Source organism: Leptodactylus fuscus, unplaced genomic scaffold, assembly GCF_031893055.1.
Source record: "Leptodactylus fuscus isolate aLepFus1 unplaced genomic scaffold, aLepFus1.hap2 HAP2_SCAFFOLD_104, whole genome shotgun sequence".
Classification (NCBI taxonomy): Eukaryota; Metazoa; Chordata; class Amphibia; order Anura; family Leptodactylidae; genus Leptodactylus; species Leptodactylus fuscus.
In genome coordinates, this window is record NW_027439858.1 from 68,027 (window position 1) to 93,904 (window position 25,878).

At 51.8% G+C, this 25,878-nt stretch overlaps 1 protein-coding gene across 1 annotated transcript; it reads left to right on the forward strand.

Annotated features, from left to right (window-relative positions):
* Window positions 1-247: 247 nt before the first annotated feature.
* Window positions 248-24,951, forward strand: DVL2 (dishevelled segment polarity protein 2). The gene is made up of 15 exons (XM_075261292.1): window positions 248-491; window positions 11,811-11,880; window positions 11,965-12,110; window positions 12,188-12,294; window positions 12,414-12,540; window positions 16,140-16,230; window positions 16,304-16,373; window positions 18,737-18,876; window positions 18,950-19,026; window positions 19,116-19,183; window positions 22,988-23,122; window positions 23,197-23,346; window positions 23,430-23,606; window positions 23,691-23,915; window positions 23,999-24,951. The coding sequence occupies exons 1-15, from the start codon at window positions 331-333 to the stop codon at window positions 24,433-24,435; spliced, it is 2,181 nt and encodes a 726-aa protein (XP_075117393.1). The 5' UTR covers window positions 248-330; the 3' UTR covers window positions 24,436-24,951.
* The last annotated feature ends 927 nt before the right edge of the window (window positions 24,952-25,878 follow it).

Consider the following 25,878-nt stretch of genomic DNA (forward strand, 5'->3'; position numbering starts at 1 on the left):
CGATGTCTTGTCTAGATAAATGAGAATTGTAATGGCAGGACCCCTTTAAATCTGTATTTGAGGTAGGTGTGGTTAGTGGGCGGAGCGTGTTTCGCTCAGTAGGTGTGGTTAGTGATATAATGGGCGGAGTTCCTCGTTGTTTATATTTAGCAGTGGGCGGGGCTAGTTGAGATTTTCCTGATTTGGGCGTGGCTTGAGGGTAGTGGGCGGGCTGTCGGCGTGGTCTCTCGCTTTACGGCGTGTACGCGGTGACGTCAGACGCTCCTCCCCGGGACGCGGCGGTGTCTGTAGTAATCGAGGCCGCGGCTCCGGGCTCCGCTAGGCCTCAGCATGGGGGAGACCAAGGTGATTTACCACCTGGATGAGGAGGAGACCCCCTACCTGGTGAAGGTGCCTGTGCCGGCCTCCGACATCCGACTACGGGACTTCAAGGCGGCGCTGGGCCGGGGCCATGCTAAGTATTTCTTCAAGGCCATGGACCAAGACTTCGGGTAAGTGATCCGGCGGGATGGCGACAAGTAATCTGCCCTGACCCCCCCAAATATCACCTTCACTATTACCCCCATATGTCCCCCCATCATCATCATCCCCTGTATGTCCCCCCATCATCATCATCCCCTGTATGTCCCCCCAATACTCATCATCATCATCCCCTGTATGTCCCCCCAATACTCATCATCATCATCCCCTGTATGTCCCCCCAATACTCATCATCATCATCCCCTGTATGTCCCCCCAATACTCATCATCATCCCCTGTATGTCCCCCCAATACTCATCATCATCATCCCCTGTATGTCCCCCCATCATCATCATCCCCTGTATGTCCCCCCATCATCATCATCATCCCCTGTATGTCCCCCCATCATCATCATCCCCTGTATGTCCCCCCATCATCATCATCATCCCCTGTATGTCCCCCCATCATCATCATCATCCCCTGTATGTCCCCCCCCCCATCATCATCATCATCCCCTGTATGTCCCCCCAATACTCATCATCATCATCCCCTGTATGTCCCCCCAATACTCATCATCCCCTGTATGTCCCCCCATCATCATCATCCCCTGTATGTCCCCCCCATCATCATCCCCTGTATGTCCCCCCATCATCATCATCCCCTGTATGTCCCCCCCATCATCATCATCCTCTGTATGTCCCCCCCATCATCATCATCATCCCTGTATGTCCCCCCAATATTCATCATCATCATCCCCTGTATGTCCCCCCCCATCATCATCCCCTGTATGTCCCCCCATCATCATCATCATCCCCTGTATGTCCCCCCCATCATCATCATCATCCCCTGTATGTCCCCCCAATATTCATCATCATCATCCCCTGTATGTCCCCGCAATACTCATCATCATCCCCTGTATGTCCCCCCATCATCATCATCCCCTGTATGTCCCCCCATCATCATCATCCCCTGTATGTCCCCCCCCATCATCATCCCCTGTATGTCCCCCCCCCATCATCATCCCCTGTATGTCCCCCCATCATCATCATCCCCTGTATGTCCCCCCCATCATCATCATCCCCTGTATGTCCCCCCCCATCATTATCCCCTGTATGTCCCCCCATCATCATCATCCCCTGTATGTCCCCCCATCATCATCATCCCCTGTATGTCCCCATCATCATCATCATCCCCTGTATGTCCCCCCCATCATCATCATCATCCCTGTATGTCCCCCCCATCATCATCATCCCCTGTATGTCCCCCCCATCATCATCATCCCCTGTATGTCCCCCCATCATCATCATCCCCTGTATGTCCCCCCCATCATCATCATCCCCTGTATGTCCCCCCCATCATCATCATCCCCTGTATGTCCCCCCCATCATCATCATCCCCTGTATGTTCCCCATCATCATCATCCCCTGTATGTCCCCCCATCATCATCATCATCCCCTGTATGTCCCCCCAATACTCATCATCATCCCCTGTATGTCCCCCCATCATCATCATCATCATCCCCTGTATGTCCCCCCCAATATTCATCATCATCCCCTGTATGTCCCCCCATCATCATCATTATCCCCTGTATGTCCCCCCAATATTCATCATCATCCCCTGTATGTCCCCCCATCATCATCATCCCTGTATGTCCCCCCATCATCATCATCCCCTGTATGTCCCCCCAATACTCATCATCATCATCCCCTGTATGTCCCCCCATCATCATCATCATCATCATCCCCTGTATGTCCCCCAATATTCATCATCATCCCCTGTATGTCCCCCAATACTCATCATCATCATCCCCTGTATGTTCCCCCATCATCATCATCATCATCCCCTGTATGTCCCCCCCCATCATCATCATCATCATCCCCTGTATGTCCCCCATCATCATCATCCCCTGTATGTCCCCCCAATACTCATCATCATCCCCTGTATGTCCCCCCATCATCATCATCATTTACCTAATCCCCTGTATGTCCCCCCATCATCATCATCATCATCCCCTGTATGTCCCCCCCCATCATCATCATCCCCTGTATGTCCCCCCATCATCATCATCATCCCCTGTATGTCCCCCCATCATCATCATCATCCCCTGTATGTCCCTCCATCATCATCATCATCCCCTGTATGTTCCCCCTCATCATCATCATCATCCCTGTATGTCCCCCCCATCATCATCATCATCATCCCCTGTATGTCCCCCCATCATCATCATCCCCTGTATGTCCCCCCAATATTCATCATCATCCCCTGTATGTCCCCCAATACTCATCATCATCCCCTGTATGTCCCCCCATCATCATCATCATCATCCCCTGTATGTCCCCCATCATCATCATCATCCCCTGTATGTCCCCCCAATACTCATCATCCCCTGTATGTCCCCCCATCATCATCATCCCCTGTATGTCCCCCCATCATCATCATCATCCCCTGTATGTCCCCCCATCATCATCATCATCCCCTGTATGTCCCTCCATCATCATCATCATCCCCTGTATGTCCCCCCCATCATCATCATCATCCCCTGTATGTCCCCCCATCATCATCATCATCCCCTGTATGTCCCCCCATCATCATCATCATCCCCTGTATGTCCCCCCCATCATCATCATCCCCTGTATGTCCCCCCATCATCATCATCATCCCCTGTATGTCCCCCCATCATCATCATCATCCCCTGTATGTCCCCCCATCATCATCATCATCCCCTGTATGTCCCCCCATCATCATCATCCCCTGTATGTCCCCCCATCATCATCATCCCCTGTATGTCCCCCCATCATCATCATCCCCTGTATGTCCCCCCATCATCATCATCATCCCCTGTATGTCCCCCCATCATCATCATCCCCTGTATGTCCCCCATCATCATCATCATCCCCTGTATGTCCCCCCATCATCATCATCATCCCCTGTATGTCCCCCCATCATCATCATCATCCCCTGTATGTCCCCCCATCATCATCATCATCCCCTGTATGTCCCCCCATCATCATCATCATCCCCTGTATGTCCCCCCATCATCATCATCATCATCCCCTGTATGTCCCCCCATCATCATCATCATCATCCCCTGTATGTCCCCCCCAATACTGATCATCCCCTGTATGTCCCCCCATCATCATCATCCCCTGTATGTCCCCCCATCATCATCATCCCCTGTATGTCCCCCCATCATCATCATCCCCTGTATGTCCCCCCCATCATCATCATCCCCTGTATGTCCCCCCCAATACTGATCATCCCCTGTATGTCCCCCCATCATCATCCCCTGTATGTCCCCCATCATCATCATCATCCCCTGTATGTCCCCCCCATCATCATCATCATCCCCTGTATGTCCCCCCCATCATCATCCCCTGTATGTCCCCCCATCATCATCATCCCCTGTATGTCCCCCCATCATCATCATCATCCCCTGTATGTCCCCCCCATCATCATCATCATCCCCTGTATGTCCCCCCCATCATCATCCCCTGTATGTCCCCCCAATACTCATCATCCCCTGTATGTCCCCCCATCATCATCATCCCCTGTATGTCCCCCCATCATCATCATCATCCCCTGTATGTCCCCCCATCATCATCATCCCCTGTATGTCCCCCCCATCATCATCATCCCCTGTATGTCTCCCCCATCATCATCATCATCCCCTGTATGTCCCCCCAATACTCATCATCCCCTGTATGTCCCCCCATCATCATCATCCCCTGTATGTCCCCCCATCATCATCATCATCATCCCCTGTATGTCCCCCCCATCATCATCATCCCCTGTATGTCCCCCCATCATCATCATCATCATCCCCTGTATGTCCCCCCCATCATCATCATCCCCTGTATGTCCCCCCATCATCATCATCATCATCCCCTGTATGTCCCCCCCATCATCATCATCCCCTGTATGTCCCCCCCATCATCATCATCCCCTGTATGTCCCCCCCATCATCATCATCCCCTGTATGTCTCCCCCATCATCATCATCATCATCCCCTGTATGTCCCCCCAATACTCATCATCCCCTGTATGTCCCCCCCATCATCATCATCCCCTGTATGTCTCCCCCATCATCATCATCATCATCCCCTGTATGTCCCCCCAATACTCATCATCCCCTGTATGTCCCCCCCATCATCATCATCCCCTGTATGTCCCCCCAATACTCATCATCATCCCCTGTATGTCCCCCCCCATCATCATCATCATCATCCCCTGTATGTCCCCCCATCATCATCATCCCCTGTATGTCCCCCCCATCATCATCATCCCCTGTATGTCCCCCCCATCATCATCATCATCCCCTGTATGTCCCCCCATCATCATCATCATCCCCTGTATGTCCCCCCATCATCATCATCATCATCCCCTGTATGTCCCCCCATCATCATCATCCTCTGTATGTCCCCCCCATCATCATCATCATCCCCTGTATGTCCCCCCAATACTCATCATCCCCTGTATGTCCCCCCCATCATCATCATCCCCTGTATGTCCCCCCCCATCATCATCATCCCCTGTATGTCCCCCCATCATCATCATCATCATCCCCTGTATGTCCCCCCATCATCATCATCCCCTGTATGTCCCCCCCATCATCATCATCATCCCCTGTATGTCCCCCCATCATCATCATCCCCTGTATGTCCCCCCCATCATCATCATCCCCTGTATGTCCCCCCCCATCATCATAATCCCCTGTATGTCCCCCCCATCATCATCCCCTGTATGTCCCCCCCATCATCATCATCCCCTGTATGTCCCCCCATCATCATCATCCCCTGTATGTTCCCCCATCATCATCATCCCCTGTATGTCCCCCCAATATTCATCATCATAATCCCTGTATGTCCCCCCCATCATCATCATCCCCTGTATGTCCCCCCATCATCATCCCCTGTATGTCCCCCCCATCATCATCCCCTGTATGTCCCCCCCATCATCATCATCCCCTGTATGTCCCCCCATCATCATCCCCTGTATGTCCCCCCCATCATCATCATCCCCTGTATGTCCCCCCAATACTCATCATCCCCTGTATGTCCCCCCAATACTCATCATCCCCTGTATGTCCCCCCAATACTCATCATCCCCTGTATGTCCCCCCAATACTCATCATCCCCTGTATGTCCCCCCATCATCATCATCATCCCCTGTATGTCCCCCCAATACTCATCATCCCCTGTATGTCCCCCCCATCATCATCATTATCCCCTGTATGTCCCCCCATCATCATCATCATCCCCTGTATGTCCCCCCATCATCATCATCATCCCCTGTATGTCCCCCCATCATCATCATCATCCCCTGTATGTCCCCCCATCATCATCATCATCCCCTGTATGTCCCCCCATCATCATCATCATCCCCTGTATGTCCCCCCCCATCATCATCATCCCCTGTATGTCCCCCCATCATCATCATCCCCTGTATGTCCCCCCCATCATCATCATCCCCTGTATGTCCCCCCAATACTCATAATCCCCTGTATGTCCCCCATCATCATCATCATCCCCTGTATGTCCCCCCATCATCATCCCCTGTATGTCCCCCCAATACTCATCATCCCCTGTATGTCCCCCCATCATCATCATCCCCTGTATGTCCCCCCATCATCATCATCCCCTGTATGTCCCCCCCATCATCATCATCATCCCCTGTATGTCCCCCCCATCATCATCATCATCCCCTGTATGTCCCCCCCATCATCATCATCCCCTGTATGTCCCCCCCATCATCATCATCCCCTGTATGTCCCCCCCATCATCATCATCATCATCCCCTGTATGTCCCCCCATCATCATCATCCCCTGTATGTCCCCCCCATCATCATCATCCCCTGTATGTCCCCCCATCATCATCATCCCCTGTATGTCCCCCCCATCATTATCATCCCCTGTATGTCCCCCCCATCATCATCATCCCCTGTATGTCCCCCCATCATCATCATCCCCTGTATGTCCCCCCATCATCATCATCCCCTGTATGTCCCCCCATCATCATCATCCCCTGTATGTCCCCCCCATCATCATCATCATCCCCTGTATGTCCCCCCCAATACTCATCATCATCCCCTGTATGTCCCCCCCAATACTCATCATCATCCCCTGTATGTCCCCCCCATCATCATCATCATCATCCCCTGTATGTCCCCCCATCATCATCATCCCCTGTATGTCCCCCCATCATCATCATCCCCTGTATGTCCCCCCATCATCATCATCCCCTGTATGTCCCCCCCATCATTATCATCCCCTGTATGTCCCCCCCATCATCATCATCCCCTGTATGTCCCCCCATCATCATCATCCCCTGTATGTCCCCCCATCATCATCATCCCCTGTATGTCCCCCCCATCATCATCATCATCCCCTGTGTGTCCCCCCCATCATCATCATCATCCCCTGTGTGTCCCCCCCATCATCATCATCCCCTGTGTGTCCCCCCCATCATCATCATCCCCTGTGTGTCCCCCCATCATCATCATCCCCTGTGTGTCCCCCCATCATCATCATCCCCTGTGTGTCCCCCCATCATCATCATCCCCTGTGTGTCCCCCCATCATCATCATCCCCTGTGTGTCCCCCCCATCATCATCATCCCCTGTGTGTCCCCCCATCATCATCATCCCCTGTGTGTCCCCCCATCATCATCATCCCCTGTGTGTCCCCCCATCATCATCATCCCCTGTGTGTCCCCCCATCATCATCATCCCCTGTGTGTCCCCCCATCATCATCATCCCCTGTGTCCCCCCATCATCATCATCCCCTGTATGTCCCCCATCATCATCATCCCCTGTATGTCCCCCCATCATCATCATCATCCCCTGTATGTCCCCCCCCCCATCATCATCATCCCCTGTATGTCCCCCCCCCCATCATCATCATCCCCTGTATGTCCCCCCATCATCATCATCCCCTGTATGTCCCCCCATCATCATCATCCCCTGTGTGTCCCCCCATCATCATCATCCCCTGTGTCCCCCCATCATCATCATCCCCTGTATGTCCCCCCCATCATCATCATCCCCTGTGTGTCCCCCCATCATCATCATCCCCTGTGTGTCCCCCCATCATCATCATCCCCTGTGTCCCCCCCATCATCATCATCCCCTGTGTCCCCCCATCATCATCATCCCCTGTATGTCCCCCATCATCATCATCATCCCCTGTATGTCCCCCCATCATCATCCCCTGTATGTCCCCCCATCATCATCATCCCCTGTATGTCCCCCCATCATCATCATCCCCTGTATGTCCCCCAATATTCATCATCCCCTGTATGTCCCCCCATCATCATCCTCTGTATGTCCCCTCATCATCATCCCCTGTATGTCCCCCCATCATCATCATCCCCTGTATGTCCCCCCATCATCATCATCCCCTGTATGTCCCCCATCATCATCCCCTGTATGTCCCCCATCATCATCCCCTGTATGTCCCCCCATCATCATCCCCTGTATGTCCCCCCAATACTCATCATCATCCCCTGTATGTCCCCCCCATCATCATCATCCCCTGTATGTCCCCCCATCATCATCATCCCCTGTATGTCCCCCCATCATCATCATCCCCTGTATGTCCCCCCATCATCATCATCCCCTGTATGTCCCCCCCATCATCATCATCCCCTGTATGTCCCCCCATCATCATCATCCCCTGTATGTCCCCCCATCATCATCATCATCCCCTGTATGTCCCCCCCCATCATCATCATCATCCCCTGTATGTCCCCCCAATATTCATCTTCCCCTGTATGTCCCCCCATCATCATCATCATCCCCTGTATGTCCCCCCCATCATCATCATCATCCCCTGTATGTCCCCCCAATATTCATCATCCCCTGTATGTCCCCCCATCATCATCATCATCCCCTGTATGTCCCCCCATCATCATCATCATCCCCTGTATGTCCCCCCATCATCATCATCATCATCATCCCCTGTATGTCCCCCCCATCATCATCATCTCCTGTATGTCCCCCCCCCCCCCACTTCCCCTATATGCCTCTCCCCCCCTGGCATCCCCTACAGTGTTGACCAAAAGTATTGGCCCCCTGCAGTTCTGTCAGATAATCCTCGCTGTCCCCCAGATAATGATTACACAGCACAACCCCTTATATAGTATATAAGTGACACAGGGTATATACAGTATAAGTATCGCCCCCTGCAGTCCTGTCAGATAATCCCCGTGTTCTTCCAGATAATGATTACACAGCACAGACTCTTATATAGTATATAAGTGACACAGGGTATATACAGTATAAGTATCGCCCCCCGCAGTTCTGTCAGATAATCCTCGTGTTCTTCCAGATAATGATTGCAGTCACAAATTCTTTGGTATTATCTTCATTTAATTTGTCTTCAATGGAAAACCACAAAAAGAATTGTCAAAAAGCCAAATTGGATATAATTCCACAGCAAACATAAAAAGGGGGTGGACAAAAGTATTGGCACTGTTTGAGAAATCATGTGATGCTTCTGTAATTTGTGTAATTACCAGCACCTGTTACTTACCTGAGGCACCTAACAGGTGGTGGCAATAACTAAATCACACTTGCAGCCAGTTGAAATGGATTAAAGTTGACTCCACCTCTGTCCTGTGTCCTTGTGTGACCACATTGAGCATGGAGAAAAGAAAGAAGACCAAAGAACTGTCTGAGGACTTGAGAAGCAAAATTGTGAGGAAGCCTGAGCAATCTCAAGGCTACAAATCCATCTCCAAAGCCCTGAATGTTCCTGTGTCTACCGTGCGCAGTGTCATCCAGAAGTGTAAAGCCCATGGCCCTGTGGCTAACCTCCCTAGATGTGGACGGAGAAGAAACATTGACCAGAGATTTCACCGCAAGATTGTGCGGATGGCGGATAAAGAACCTCGACTAACATCCAAACAAGTCCAAGCTGCCCTGCAGTCCGAGGGTACAACAGTGTCACCCCGTACTATCCAGCGTCAGCGTCTGAATGAGAAGGGACTGTATGGTAGGAGACCCAGGAAGACCCCACTTCTTACCCACAGACAGAAGCCAGGCTGGAGTTTGCCAAAACTTACCTGAGAAAGCCAAAACCGTTCTGGAAGAATGTTCTCTGGTCAGAGGAGACAAAAGTAGGAGAAGGCCTCAACATAGAGATTACAGGAAAAAAGAGAAGAAGACGCCCCCTACAGTCAGACATGGCGGAGGTCCCTGATGGTTTGGGGTTGCTTTGCTGCCTCTGGCACTGGACTGCTTGATTGTGTGCATGGCATTATGAAGTCTGAAGACGACCAACACATTGTGCAGCATCATGTAGGGCCCAGTGTGAGAAAGCGGGGTCTCCCCTCTCAGAGGTCAGGGCTCTTCCAGCAGGACAAGGACCCAAAACACACTTCAGGTCAGCACTAGAAAATGGTGGTGAGAGAAAGCCCTGGAGACTTGTAAAGTGGCAGCAATGAGTCCAGCCCTGAATCCCATAGAACACCTGTGGGGGAGGGGGAGAGATCTCTTGGTGGCAGTTTGGAGAAGGCCCCTTCACATCTCAGGGGGGACCGCGAGCAGTTTGCCAAAGAAGAAGGGTCTAAGATTCCAGCAGAGCCTTGTAAGAAACTCATTGCTGGTTAGCGGAAGCGGTTGTGCGCAGTAATTGTGTCTAAAGGTTGTGCGACCAAGTATTAGGCTGAGGGCGCCAATACTTCTGTCCGCACCAGTTCTGGAGTTTTGTGTAAAATGATCAATGATGTGACTTTTTTTTCATTCTCTCTTGTGTTTTTTTCATTGCAAACAAAATAACTGAAGATATTACCAAAGAGTTTGTGCTGTGTAATCATTATCTGGGAGACAGCGAGGATTATCTGACAGGACTGCAGGGGGCGATACTTATACTGTATATACCCTGTGTCACTTATATACTATATAAGAGTCTGTGCTGTGTAATCATTATCTGGGGGACAGCGAGGATTATCTGACAGGACTGCAGGGGTCGATACTTATACTGTATATACCCTGTGTCACTTATATACTATATAAGAGCCTGTGCTGTGTAATCATTATCTGGGAGACAGCGAGGATTATCTGACAGGACTGCAGGGGACAATACTTATACTGTATATACCCTGTGTCACTTATATACTATATAAGAGTCTGTGCTGTGTAATCATTATCTGGGGACAGCGAGGATTATCTGACAGGACTGCAGGGGGCGATACTTATACTGTATATACCCTGTGTCACTTATATACTATAAAAGAGTCTGTGCTGTGTAATCATTATCTGGGGGACACCGAGGATTATCTGACAGGACTGCAGGGGGCGATACTTATACTGTATATACCCTGTGTCACTTATATACTATATAAGAGTCTGTGCTGTGTAATCATTATCTGGGGGACAGCGAGGATTATCTGACAGGACTGCAGGGGGCGATACTTATACTGTATATACCCTGTGTCACTTATATACTATATAAGAGTCTGTGCTGTGTAATCATTATCTGGAGACACCGAGGATTATCTGACAGGACTGCAGGGGGCGATACTTATACTGTATATACCCTGTGTCACTTATATACTATATAAGAGTCTGTGCTGTGTAATCATTATCTGGGGGACACTGAGGATTATCTGACAGGACTGCAGGGGGGCGATACTTATACTGTATATACCCTGTGTCACTTATATACTATATAAGAGTCTGTGCTGTGTAATCATTATCTGGGGGACACTGAGGATTATCTGACAGGACTGCAGGGGGGCGATACTTATACTGTATATACCCTGTGTCACTTATATACTATATAAGAGTCTGTGCTGTGTAATCATTATCTGGGGACAGCGAGGATTATCTGACAGGACTGCAGGGGGCGATACTTATACTGTATATACCCTGTGTCACTTATATACTATATAAGAGTCTGTGCTGTGTAATCATTATCTGGGGACAGCGAGGATTATCTGACAGGACTGCAGGGGGCGATACTTATACTGTATATACCCTGTGTCACTTATATACTATATAAGAGTCTGTGCTGTGTAATCATTATCTGGGGGACAGCGAGGATTATCTGACAGGACTGCAGGGGGCGATACTTATACTGTATATACCCTGTGTCACTTATATACTATATAAGAGTCTGTGCTGTGTAATCATTATCTGGGGACAGCGAGGATTATCTGACAGGACTGCAGGGGGCGATACTTATACTGTATATACCCTGTGTCACTTATATACTATATAAGAGTCTGTGCTGTGTAATCATTATCTGGGGACAGCGAGGATTATCTGACAGGACTGCAGGGGGCGATACTTTTGGCAAACGCTCTATATGCCCCCCCGGACCCCTCCTGATGATGTTGTGTCTTCCCTGCAGGGTGGTGAAGGAGGAGATTTCAGACGACAACGCTAAGTTACCTTGTTTCAATGGCCGTGTGGTGTCCTGGGTGAGTCTTGGGTACAACTGCCCCCCACATATTGCCCCCAATCTCATTGTTACCTTCTCATTAACACTTGTGTAACCACAACAGCTGGTGTCTGCAGAGAACACGCCCCCTGAACAGGCTCCACCCCCTCCTGATGTCAGACCGGAGCCCTCCCCACTGCCTCCTCCGCTGCCCCCGCCCCCCGCAGAGAGGACCAGTGGTATTGGGGACTCTCGCCCACCCTCCTTCCAGTGAGTATACGCTGCCCCCCCCCCCCATGTTATATATGTGGCGCTTGTATATGATGTGATCCTTTCTCATGTTTCAGTCCACTGGTGTCCGACAGCGCCGAGAACCTGGACCAGGAGACCGAGACCGAATCTGTGGTGTCTGTACGGCGAGAGCGTCCGCGGAGGAGAGAGAGCGGAGACCCTGGTCAGTGAGGGGCCGGAGGGGGTGGAGTATTGAGGCTTCCAGTGGAGGGGAGGTGGGGGGCCCTGCGGGGGTCTCCAGTGGCTGCGTCCATCTTCTCATCACTGTTGCTTATGTTGCAGCCGGTGGCCGGGCTGTGAATGGCCGCAGTGACCGTCACCTGTCCGGCTACGAATCATCCTCCACCCTCCTGACCAGCGAGATCGAGACCAGTATCTGCGACTCCGAAGAGGACGACGCCATGAGCAGGTAACGGCCGTAATCCCAGCATGCACTGCTCCGTATATACACCTAGTACTGATATACTGCCCTGTATATACACCTAGTACTGATATACTGCCCTGTATATACACCTAGTACTGATATACTGCCCTGTATATATACCTAGTACTGATATACTGCCCTGTATATATACCTAGTACTGATATACCGCCCTGTATATACACCTAGTACTGATATACTGCCCTGTATATATACCTAGTACTGATATACTGCCCTGTATATACACCTAGTACTGATATACTGCCCTGTATATACACCTAGTACTGATATACTGCCCTGTATATATACCTAGTACTGATATACTGCTCTGTATATACACCTAGTACTGATATACTGCCCTGTATATACACCTAGTACTGATATACTGCCCTGTATATATACCTAGTACTGATATACTGCCCTGTATATACACTTAGTACTGATATACTGCCCTGTATATACACCTAGTACTGATATACTGCCCTGTATATACACCTAGTACTGATATACTGCCCTGTATATATACCTATTACTGATATACTGCCCTGTATATATACCTAGTACTGATATACTGCCCTGTATATACACTTAGTACTGATATACTGCTCTGTATATACACCTAGTACTGATATACTGCCCTGTATATACACCTAGTACTGATATACTGCCCTGTATATACACCTAGTACTGATATACTGCCCTGTATATATACCTAGTACTGATATACTGCCCTGTATATACACCTAGTACTTATATACTGCCCTCTATATACACCTAGTACTGATATACTGCCCTGTATATATACCTAGTACTGATATACTGCTCTGTATATACACCTAGTACAGATATACTGCCCTGTATATACACCTAGTACTGATATACTGCCCTGTATATACACCTAGTACTGATATACTGCCCTGTATATACACCTAGTACTGATATACTGCCCTGTATATATACCTAGTACTGATATACTGCTCTGTATATACACCTAGTACTGATATACTGCCCTGTATATACACCTAGTACTGATATACTGCCCTGTATATACACCTAGTACTGATATACCGCCCTGTATATACACCTAGTACTGATATACCGCCCTGTATATACACCTAGTACTGATATACCGCCCTGTATATACACCTAGTACTGATATACTGCCCTGTATATACACCTAGTACTGATATACTGCCCTGTATATACACCTAGTACTGATATACTGCCCTGTATATACACCTAGTACTGATATACTGCCCTGTATATACACCTAGTACTAATATACTGCCCTGTATATACACCTAGTATTGATATACTGCACTGTATATACACCTAGTACTGATATACTGCCCTGTATATATACCTAGTACTGATATACTGCCCTGTATATACACCTAGTACTGATATACTGCCCTGTATATACACCTAGTACTGATATACCGCCCTGTATATATACCTAGTACTGATATACCGCCCTGTATATACACCTAGTACTGATATACCGCCCTGTATATACACCTAGTACTGATATACCGCCCTGTATATACACCTAGTACTAATATACTGCCCTGTATATACACCTAGTACTGATATACTGCCCTGTATATACACCTAGTACTGATATACTGCTCCGTATATACACCTAGTACTGATATACTGCACTGTATATACACCTAGTACTGATATACTGCCCTGTATATATACCTAGTACTGATATACTGCCCTCTATATACACCTAGTACTGATATACCGCCCTGTATATATACCTAGTACTGATATACCGCCCTGTATATACACCTATTACTGATATACTGCCCTGTATATATACCTAGTACTGATATACTGCTCTGTATATACACCTAGTACTGATATACTGCACTGTATATACACCTAGTACTGATATACTGCCCTGTATATATACCTAGTACTGATATACTGCCCTCTATATACACCTAGTACTGATATACCGCCCTGTATATATACCTAGTACTGATATACCGCCCTGTATATACACCTAGTACTGATATACCGCCCTGTATATACACCTAGTACTGATATACCGCCCTGTATATACACCTAGTACTAATATACTGCCCTGTATATACACCTAGTACTGATATACTGCCCTGTATATACACCTAGTACTGATATACTGCTCCGTATATACACCTAGTACTGATATACTGCCCTGTATATACACCTAGTACTGATATACTGCCCTGTATATACACCTAGTACTGATATACTGCCCTGTATATACACCTAGTACTGATATACTGCCCTGTATATACACCTAGTACTGATATACTGCCCTGTATATATACCTAGTACTGATATACTGCCCTGTATATGCACCTAGTACTGATATACTGCCCTGTATATACACCTAGTACTGATATACTGCCCTGTATATACACCTAGTACTGATATACTGCCCTGTATATACACCTAGTACTGATATACTGCCCTGTATATACACCTAGTACTGATATACTGCCCTGTATATATACCTAGTACTGATATACTGCCCTGTATATGCACCTAGTACTGATATACTGCTCTGTATATACACCTAGTACTGATATACTGCCCTGTATATATACCTAGTACTGATATACTGCCCTGTATATGCACCTAGTACTGATATACTGCCCTGTATATACACTTAGTACTGATATACTGCCCTGTATATACACCTAGTACTGATATACTGCCCTGTATATACACCTAGTACTGATATACTGCCCTGTATATATACCTAGTACTGATATACTGCCCTGTATATACACTTAGGGCTAGTTCACACGTAAAAACCTCCTGGCTTATTTTGGTCCTGAAAAAAACCGCTTCCAAAAAAAAGCCAGGCTGTTTTCCCCTTCCATAAAGTGAATGGGCTGAAAAAACCGCGTCGCTTATTTTTGCAAAAAGCTGCGCGGAAAAAAAAACGCGCTGTTTTTGCCTCCCATTCACTTCTATTGCAAGAAAGGTCATGTCGCTTCTTTTTTCAATCTGTTCACATAGGGCTCCATTGTAAAGGGAAATCCGCTGTCAAAAAACTCCCCTTTGCCCACGTGTGAACTAGCCCTTAGTACTAATATACACCCTACTGCCCATGTATATACACCTAGTACTGATATACACCCTACTGCCCATGTATATACACCTAGTATACACTATTATATTAGTGTATACAGGAGTATGAAGACTTTTACAGGACCCTCCACATTTGGGGTACGTCCTCACATTACGTTCCTGTCTGTACAGCTGGTGTGCACTGCGTTCTGATAGTATATATTGTACATGTCCGTGCAGTCTTCTGTGTAGGGGATCGGGAGTGATTGTACTATACATTATATATATATATATATAGGGAGCGGCTGTACTATACATATAGGGAGCGATTGTACTATACATATATAGGGAGCGGCTGTACTATATATATATATATATATATATATATATATATATATATATATATATATATATATATATATATATATATATATATGGAGCGGCTTGTACTATATATATATATAGGGAGCGATTGTACTATGGTTGGTGATTCTGCTGTTCCTCTCCATGTTTAGGTTTAGTAGCTCTACAGAGCAGAGCAGTGCATCTCGCCTTCTGAAACGTCACCGCCGGAGGCGTAAGCAGCGTCCTCCTCGCATGGAGAGGGTGAGTAGAGGGTAGAGTTTTGTAGGTGCCCCCTGCCCCCATGTCCCTATAGCTGCTGTCCTGTGTCTTTTAGGCATCATCACTCAGCAGCGTCACAGACTCCACCATGTCCCTGAACATCATCACCGTCACGTTAAACATGGGTGAGTGTTGTGTGTCATGTATCATCTGGAAGATCCTCTTCATAGTCCTGGGCCCCCCTCTGTATTGTTCTCCTCCTCCTCCTGGCAGTGCCGGGCCCCCCTCTGTATTGTTCTCCTCCTCCTCCTGGCAGTGCCGGGCCCCCTCTGTATTGTTCTCCTCCTGGCAGTGCCGGGCCCCCCTCTGTATTGTTCTCCTCCTCCTCCTGGCAGTGCCGGGCCCCCTCTGTATTGTTCTCCTCCTGGCAGTGCCGGGCCCCCCTCTGTATTGTTCTCCTTCTCCTCCTGGCAGTGCCGGGCCCCCCTCTGTATTGTTCTCCTCCTGGCAGTGCCGGGCCCCCCTCTGTATTGTTCCCCCCTCTGTATTGTTCTCCTCCTCCTGGCAGTGCCGGGCCCCACTCTGTATTGTTCTCCTCCTCCTCCTCCTGGCAGTGCCGGGCCCCCTCTGTATTGTTCTCCTCCTCCTCCTGGCAGTGTTGGGCCCCCTCTGTATTGTTCTCCTCCTCCTGGCAGTGCCGGGCCCCCCTCTGTATTGTTCTCCTCCTCCTGGCAGTGCCGGGCCCCCCTCTGTATTGTTCTCCTCCTCCTCCTGGCAGTGTCGGGCCCCCTCTGTATTGTCCTCCTCCTGGCAGTGTCGGGGCCCCCTCTGTATTGTTCTCCTCCTCCTGGCAGTGCCGGGCCCCCTCTGTATTGTTCTCCTCCTCCTGGCAGTGCCGGGCCCCCCTCTGTATTGTTCTCCTCCTCCTCCTGGCAGTGCCGGGCCCCCCTCTGTATTGTTCTCCTCCTCCTCCTGGCAGTGTCGGGCCCCCTCTGTATTGTCCTCCTCCTCCTCCTGGCAGTGCCGGGCCCCCCCTCTGTATTGTTCTCCTCCTCCTCCTGGCAGTGCCGGGCCCCACTCTGTATTGTTCTCCTTCTCCTCCTGGCAGTGCCGGGCCCCCCTCTGTATTGTTCTCCTCCTCCTCCTGGCAGTGCCGGGCCCCCCTCTGTATTGTTCTCCTCCTGGCAGTGCCGGGCCCCCCCTCTGTATTGTTCTCCTCCTCCTCCTGGCAGTGTCGGGCCCCCCTCTGTATTGTCCTCCTCCTCCTCCTGGCAGTGCCGGGCCCCCCTCTGTATTGTTCTCCTCCTCCTCCTGGCAGTGCCGGGCCACCCTCTGTATTGTTCTCCTGGCAGTGCCGGGCCCCCCTCTGTATTGTTCTCCTTCTCCTCCTGGCAGTGCCGGGCCCCCCTCTGTATTGTTCTCCTCCTGGCAGTGCCGGGCCCCCCTCTGTATTGTTCTCCTCCTCCTCCTGACAGTGCCGGGCCCCCCTCTGTATTGTTCTCCTCCTGGCAGTGCCGGGCCCCCCCTCTGTATTGTTCTCCTCCTCCTCCTGGCAGTGCTGGGCCCCCCTCTGTATTGTTCTCCTCCTCCTCCTGGCAGTGTCGGGCCCCCTCTGTATTGTTCTCCTCCTCCTCCTGGTTGTGCTGGGCCCCCCTCTGTATTGTTCTCCTCCTCATGACAGTGCCGGGCCCCCCTCTGTATTGTTCTCCTCCTGGCAGTGCCGGGCCCCCCCTCTGTATTGTTCTCCTCCTCCTGGTAGTGCTGGGCCCCCCTCTGTATTGTTCTCCTCCTCCTCCTGGCAGTGCTGGGCCCCCCTCTGTATTGTTCTCCTCCTCCTCCTGGCAGTGCCGGGCCCCCCTCTGTATTGTTCTCCTCCTCCTCCTGGCAGTGCCGGGCCCCCCTCTGTATTGTTCTCCTCCTCCTCCTCCTGGCAGTGCCGGGCCCCCCTCTGTATTGTTCTCCTCCTCCTCCTCCTGGCAGTGCCGGGCCCCCCTCTGTATTGTTCTCCTCCTCCTCCTGGCAGTGCCGGGCCCCCCTCTGTATTGTTCTCCTCCTCCTCCTCCTGGCAGTGCCGGGCCCCCCTCTGTATTGTTCTCCTCCTCCTCCTCCTGGCAGTGCCGGGCCCCCCCTCTGTATTGTTCTCCTCCTCCTCCTCCTGGCAGTGCCGGGCCCCCCTCTGTATTGTTCTCCTCCTCCTCCTGGCAGTGCCGGGCCCCCCTCTGTATTGTTCTCCTCCTCCTCCTGGCAGTGCCGGGCCCCCCTCTGTATTGTTCTTCTCCTCCTCCTCCTGGCAGTGCCGGGCCCCCCTCTGTATTGTTCTCCTCCTCCTCCTGGCAGTGCCGGGCCCCCCTCTGTATTGTTCTCCTCCTCCTCCTGGCAGTGCCGGGCCCCACTCTGTATTGTTCTCCTCCTCCTCCTGGCAGTGCCGGGCCCCACTCTGTATTGTTCTCCTCCTCCTCCTGGCAGTGCCGGGCCCCCCTCTGTATTGTTCTCCTCCTCCTCCTGGCAGTGCCGGGCTTCCTATTCAGTGTTGGTTTTGTGTCTCCAGAGAAGTACAATTTCCTTGGCATCTCCATTGTGGGGCAGAGTAACGAGCGCGGTGATGGAGGGATCTACATTGGATCCATAATGAAGGGGGGAGCGGTGGCGGCTGATGGCAGGATTGAGCCTGGGGATATGCTGCTGCAGGTGAGTCTCCTCCTCCTCCTCGCTGCTCTTTCGTCACTTTGTTCTTTGGTGCTGAGTCCTGTTTATTTTGTAGGTGAATGATATAAACTTTGAGAACATGAGTAACGATGACGCGGTGCGAGTCCTGCGAGACATCGTCCACAAGCCTGGGTGAGCGGGGTACACAGCAATATGTGGGGGGCAGGGGCGGAGCCTCCTCATCGCCGGATTTATTTCTGAAGTCATTTCCTGTCTCTCAGGCCGATTGTGCTGACTGTGGCGAAGTGCTGGGATCCGTCTCCCCAGGGGTACTTCACCCTGCCGCGCAGTAAGTGCCCCCCCCCCCCCCCAATCTTGGCTTCCCCTTGTTTTCATTTTTTTCCCTCAACTCACTGGTCTGCTCCTCCCTCTTTAGTTCTTTTGTCCTCCCCCCCCCCCTCAGCTCTTTCTCCTCCTATCGGGGCCCCCTCATTATTGTCTCCCTTATTGTCGTAGTCTCTTCCTCTCTCACCCCCCCTCCTTATTGTCGTAGTCTCTTCCTCTCACCCCCCTCCTTGTTGTCGTAGTCTCTTCCTCTCTCCCCCCCTCCTTGTTGTCGTAGTCTCTTCCTCTCTCACCCCCCTCCTTGTTGTCGTAGTCTCTTCCTCTCTCCCCCCCTCCTTGTTGTCGTAGTCTCTTCCTCTCTCACCCCCCTCCTTGTTGTCGTAGTCTCTTCCTCTCTCACCCCCCTCCTTGTTGTCGTAGTCTCTTCCTCTCACCCCCCTCCTTGTTGTCGTAGTCTCTTCCTCTCTCCCCCCCCTCCTTGTTGTCGTAGTCTCTTCCTCTCTCCCCCCCTCCTTGTTGTCGTAGTCTCTTCCTCCTCTCTCCCCCCCTCCTTGTTGTCGTAGTCTCTTCCTCTCACCCCCCTCCTTGTTGTCATAGTCTCTTCCTTTCTCACCCCCCTCCTTGTTGTCGTAGACTGTTCCTCTCTCACCCCCCTCCTTGTTGTCGTAGTCTCTTCCTCTCACCCCCCTCCTTGTTGTCGTAGTCTCTTCCTCTCACCCCCCTCCTTGTTGTCGTAGTCTCTTCCTCTCACCCCCCTCCTTGTTGTCGTAGTCTCTTCCTCTCTCACCCCCCTCCTTGTTGTCGTAGTCTCTTCCTCTCACCCCCCTCCTTGTTGTCGTAGTCTCTTCCTCTCACCCCCCTCCTTGTTGTCATAGTCTCTTCCTCTCACCCCCCTCCTTGTTGTCGTAGTCTCTTCCTCCTCTCACCCCCCTCCTTGTTGTCGTAGTCTCTTCCTCTCTCACCCCCCTCCTTGTTGTCGTAGTCTCTTCCTCTCTCAACCCCCTCCTTGTTGTCGTAGTCTCTTCCTCTCTCAACCCCCTCCTTGTTGTCGTAGTCTGTTCCTCCTCTCTCCCCCCCTCCTTGTTGTCGTAGTCTGTTCCTCCTCTCTCACCCCCCTCCTTGTTGTCGTAGTCTCTTCCTCTCTCAACCCCCTCCTTGTTGTCGTAGTCTGTTCCTCCTCTCTCCCCCCCTCCTTGTTGTCGTAGTCTGTTCCTCTCTCCCCCCCTCCTTGTTGTCGTAGTCTCTTCCTCTCTCCCCCCCTCCTTGTTGTCGTAGTCTCTTCCTCTCTCACCCCCCTCCTTGTTGTCGTAGTCTCTTCCTCTCACCCCCCTCCTTGTTGTCGTAGTCTGTTCCTCTCTCCCCCCCTCGTTGTTGTCGTAGTCTCTTCCTCTCCCCCCCCTCCTTGTTGTCGTAGTCTCTTCCTCTCTCACCCCCCTCCTTGTTGTCGTAGTCTGTTCCTCCTCTCTCACCCCCCTCCTTGTTGTCGTAGTCTCTTCCTCTCTCACCTCCCTCCTTGTTGTCGTAGTCTGTTCCTCCTCTCTCCCCCCCTCCTTGTTGTCGTAGTCTGTTCTTCCTCTCCCCCCCTCCTTGTTGTCGTAGTCTCTTCCTCTCACCCCCCTCCTTGTTGTCGTAGTCTGTTCCTCTCTCCCCCCCTCCTTGTTGTCGTAGTCTGTTCCTCTCTCCCCCCCTTCTTGTTGTCGTAGTCTCTTCCTCTCACCCCCCTCCTTGTTGTCGTAGTCTGTTCCTCTCTCCCCCCCTCCTTGTTGTCGTAGTCTGTTCCTCTCTCCCCCCCTTCTTGTTGTCGTAGTCTCTTCCTCTCACCCCCCTCCTTGTTGTCGTAGTCTGTTCCTCTCTCCCCCCCTCCTTGTTGTCGTAGTCTGTTCCTCTCACCCCCATCCTTGTTGTCGTAGTCTGTTCTTCCTCTCTCCCCCCCCTCCTTGTTGTCGTAGTCTGTTCTTCCTCTCACCCCCTCCTTGTTGTCGTAGTCTGTTCCTCTCACCCCCATCCTTGTTGTCGTAGTCTGTTCTTCCTCTCTCCCCCCCCTCCTTGTTGTCGTAGTCTGTTCTTCCTCTCACCCCCTCCTTGTTGTCATAGTCTCCTCCTCTCTCACCCCCTCCTTGTTGTCGTAGTCTGTTCCTCCTCTCTCACCCTCTCCTTGTTGTCATAGTCTCTTCCTCTCTCACCCCCTCCTTGTTGTCGTAGTCTGTTCCTCTCACCCCCCTCCTTGTTGTCGTAGTCTGTTCCTCCCCCCCCCCTCCTTGTTGTCGTAGTCTCTTCCTCCCTCACCCCCTCCTTGTTGTCGTAGTCTCTTCCTCTCTCACCCTCTCCTTGTTGTCGTAGTCTGTTCCTCCTCTCTCACCCCCTCGGTGTTGTCGTAGTCTGTTCCTCTCTCCCCCCCTCCTTGTTGTCGTAGTCTCTTCCTCTCTCCCCCCATCCTTGTTGTCGTAGTCTGTTCCTCTCTCCCCCCCTCCTTGTTGTCGTAGTCTCTTCCTCTCTCCCCCCATCCTTGTTGTCGTAGTCTGTTCTCCTCTCTCACCCCCGTCCTTGTTGTTGTAGTCTGTTCCTCCTCTCTCACCCTCTCCTTGTTGTCGTAGTCTCTTCCTCTCTCCCCCCATCCTTGTTGTCGTAGTCTCTTCCTCTCTCCCCCCATCCTTGTTGTCGTAGTCTCTTCCTCTCTCCCCCCCCTCCTTGTTGTCGTAGTCTGTTCTCCTCTCTCACCCCCGTCCTTGTTGTTGTAGTCTGTTCCTCCTCTCTCACCCCCTCCTTGTTGCCGTAGTCTCTTCCTCTCTCCCCCCCTCCTTGTTGTCGTAGTCTCTTCCTCTCCCCCCCGTCCTTGTTGTTGTAGTCTGTTCCTCCTCTCTCACCCCCTCCTTGTTGCCGTAGTCTCTTCCTCTCTCCCCCCATCCTTGTTGTCGTAGTCTGTTCCTCTCACCCCCCTCCTTGTTGTCGTAGTCTCTTCCTCTCTCCCCCCCCTCCTTGTTGTCGTAGTCTGTTCTCCTCTCTCACCCCCGTCCTTGTTGTCGTAGTCTCTTCCTCTCTCACCCTCTCCTTGTTGTCGTAGTCTCTTCCTCTCTCACCCCCGTCCTTGTTGTTGTAGTCTGTTCCTCCTCTCTCACCCCCTCGGTGTTGTCGTAGTCTGTTCTCCTCTCTCACCCCCGTCCTTGTTGTCGTAGTTTCTTCCTCTCTCCCCCCCTCCTTGTTGTTGTAGTCTGTTCCTCCTCTCTCCCCCCCTCCTTGTTGTCGTAGTCTGTTCCTCTCACCCCCTCGGTGTTGTCGTAGTCTGTTCTCCTCTCTCCCCCCCCTCCTTGTTGTCGTAGTCTGTTCTCCTCTCTCACCCCCGTCCTTGTTGTCGTAGTCTCTTCCTCTCACCCCCTCGGTGTTGTCGTAGTCTGTTCTCCTCTCTCACCCCCGTCCTTGTTGTCGTAGTCTCTTCCTCTCTCACCCTCTCCTTGTTGTCGTAGTCTCTTCCTCCCTCACCCCCTCCTTGTTGTCGTAGTCTCTTCCTCTCTCCCCCCCCTCCTTGTTGTCGTAGTCTCTTCCTCTCTCCCCCCCCTCCTTGTTGTCGTAGTCTCTTCCTCTCTCCCCCCCCTCCTTGTTGTCGTAGTCTGTTCTTCCTCTCTCCCCCCTCCTTGTTGTTGTAGTCTCTTCCTCTCTCCCCCCCTCCTTGTTGTTGTAGTCTGTTCCTCCTCTCTCCCCCCCTCCTTGTTGTCGTAGTCTCTTCCTCCCTCTCCCCCAGTCCTTGTTGTCGTAGTCTGTTCCTCCTCCATTAGTCCGTCACTCTGTTATATGATGGTTGGTCTCTTTGTAGATGAGCCCATTCAGCCGATTGACCCTGCAGCTTGGGTGTCTCACTCTGCGGCTATGAGCGGCTCCTTCCCCGTGTACCCAGGCAGTGCGTCCATGAGTAGTATGACCTCCAGCACATCCGTGACTGAGACTGAGCGTAAGTGTGGCCGCTACATAGCTCTTGTGTGTGTCAGTACCCGTCCTACCCACTAACGGTCTCTCTTTTTGCAGTCTCTCATGCGCTCCCTCCAGTGTCTCTCTTCAGTCTCTCCATACATACAGATTTGGCCTCCGTGGTCAAGGTCATGGCCTCACCAGAATCCGGCCTTGAAGTTCGAGATCGCATGTGGTTGAAGATCACGATCCCCAACGCTTTCCTAGGTGAGTGTCCACACGATGGAGGGCCGGTGGGGCTCCCGTGGCTCCGTCACCTCTGGTAAGCAGTGTCTTCTGTTTTTGCTTAGGTTCGGACGTGGTGGATTGGTTGTATCACCATGTGGAAGGCTTCCAGGACCGGCGCGAGGCTCGTAAATTTGCTAGTAATTTGCTGAAGGCGGGATTCATCCGTCACACGGTTAATAAGATCACCTTCTCGGAGCAGTGTTACTACATCTTCGGTGACCTGAGCAGCTGCGAGAACTGTGAGTGTCCACTGTGTGATGGTGGGGGTGGTGCCGCCTGCGGGGGCGCTCTACTCATGGTGCTGTCCTCTTGCTCTGTTGCAGATATGGCCAATCTGTCCCTCAATGACAATGATGGATCGAGTGGAGCTTCTGACCAGGACACCCTGGCTCCTCTGCCTCTTCCTGGGGCGTCACCGTGGCCTCTGCTCCCCACCTTCTCTTACCAGTATCCAGCCCCCCACCCATACAGTGCCCAACCACCCGCCTACCACGAGCTGTCCTCCTACAGTTATGGCCTAGGCAGTGCCGGGAGCCAGCACAGTGAAGGTGAGTGGCACCGTGGCTACCAGGGCTGCTCTTCAGGCTCTTGGAGAAGTCTTACCCACAATCCTCTGCTCTTCTCTCCACAGGGAGTAGGAGCAGCGGCTCTACCCGTAGTGATGGTGGTCGTGGAGTCCAGAAGGAGGATCGCTCCGCAGGTGGAGGAGGAGACTCCAAGTCCGGCTCTGGCAGCGAGTCTGAGTACTCCACCCGTAGCAGCCTGAGGAGAAGCGGGGAAGCCGGCCCCCCCAGTGAACGCTCCGCCTCCAGCCGCTCTCACCACCCGCCCTCAGTGCACTCGTATCCTGCGCCTGGAGTCCCGCTCTCCTACAACCCCATGATGCTAATGATGATGCCGCCGCCTCTGCCACCGCAGTCATCATGTCCTCCATCCTCTTCTGTTCCTCCTGGCGCTCCACCTCTAGTGCGAGACCTGGCGTCCGTGCCTCCTGAGCTGACAGCTAGCCGCCAGTCCTTCCACATGGCCATGGGCAACCCCAGCGAATTCTTTGTGGATGTCATGTGATGTGGGGGCGGAGTTGTCGATAACACTAATACATTTCAGTCATCTGGTAGAGGAGCGCAGAGGCCGACGGCGTCCACTTCACGCCGCTAATGCTCGCCGCCTTCTACTGGATGACCAAAGCTAGAATCCTGAGGAAATGGCGTCCGTGGTGACGCCGCCGCCTCCTCCTGTAATACGGTACGTGTCAGCCCTCCGACACTATTAGTATACACGCACATGTATGACGTAGGGCGGACGGTACGGGCGACGCCACCGCCAATATTATGAAGTATTATTGTTCCTCCATATTAGCAGTGTTCTTCTAGTCTCCTCCCACCCGGAGCGGGGGAGGGGCCTCCTGTACCAAGCTTATCTTATACCTATGTAAGGCTGTGAAGCTGCTGGGCCGGGGGTGCCTGTGCCTTTTAAGTCCCCCCGGGCTGTGGGCCGCTGCCTGCGCGGGGTTAAAGTGCCTCAATTATTTGCTTTATACCGTATTTATTACTTTTCTAGTGTATAAACTCCAATAAAAGATCCAAACCAAGTATTTTATAACCAAAGTGTGGAGGAGTCGCCTGTCTGAGTGTAGAGCGCCCCCCGGAGGACACCACTGCATCGTAACAGGGGGTGGGGCTGTGACAACTTCTCAGACATGATATATACAGGGGGAGGGGCTGTGACTACCTCTCAGGCATGGTATATACAGCTGGTTGTCAGTAACAGGGGGTGGGGCTGTGACAACTTCTCAGACATGATATATACAGGGGGAGGGGCTGTGACTACCTCTCAGACATGATATATACAGGCTGGGGTACTATTCCGTTATCGGGCCAGCAGCAGCGCAGTTCAGCAGCAGCTTTCGGGACAGCAGTTCAGCAGCGGGAATTACAATGACATCCGAGGACTGCTGGCCCGATGCTTGTGCCCAGTAACCAGTACATCGATGACCCCCCTCCCCCATCCTTCTCCTCCTGCCAGTGCTGCCCCCCAGCTCTCCTTACATCTTCCCCGTACCCTCTCCCCGCCACACGACTAGGCCTCACCTCAGCGCTAGTACCGAGACCGAAAGGAAAGACACCGGGGCTCAATCCAGGCCCTGACAAGAAACACGCCGACTATAGGAACGGTGAGCTACAGCGAGCCGGAGGGACAAACTTTCTGCAGCGTCCGGCGGCTATCTAGTAGCATTCATTGCTCAAGATTTACGGTGAGGCCTATTACAGGGAGAGGGTACGGGGCAGATGTAAGAAGAGCTGGGGGGCAGCACTGGAAGGAAGAGGAGGATGAGGGCATCGATCGATGTACTGCCTACTACACACAAGCACGGCCTCTATCATCGGGCCAGCATCGGCTTAGTCATGTGGCGGGGAGAGGGTACGGGGTAGATGTAAGGAGAGCTGGGGGGCAGCACTGGAAGGAGGAGGAGATGGAGGGGGGGTCGTTGATGTACTGGCTACTGGGCAC

Bases quoted from the DNA above. Each gene is read 5' to 3' on its own strand.
- DVL2 (XM_075261292.1), top strand. From the start codon at position 331: ATGGGGGAGACCAAGGTGATTTACCACCTGGATGAGGAGGAGACCCCC. The intron at 12,541-16,139 runs GTAACGGCCGTA...CTCCATGTTTAG, and splicing joins GAGGACGACGCCATGAGCAG to GTTTAGTAGCTCTACAGAGC. The intron at 23,916-23,998 runs GTGAGTGGCACC...TTCTCTCCACAG, and splicing joins CGGGAGCCAGCACAGTGAAG to GGAGTAGGAGCAGCGGCTCT.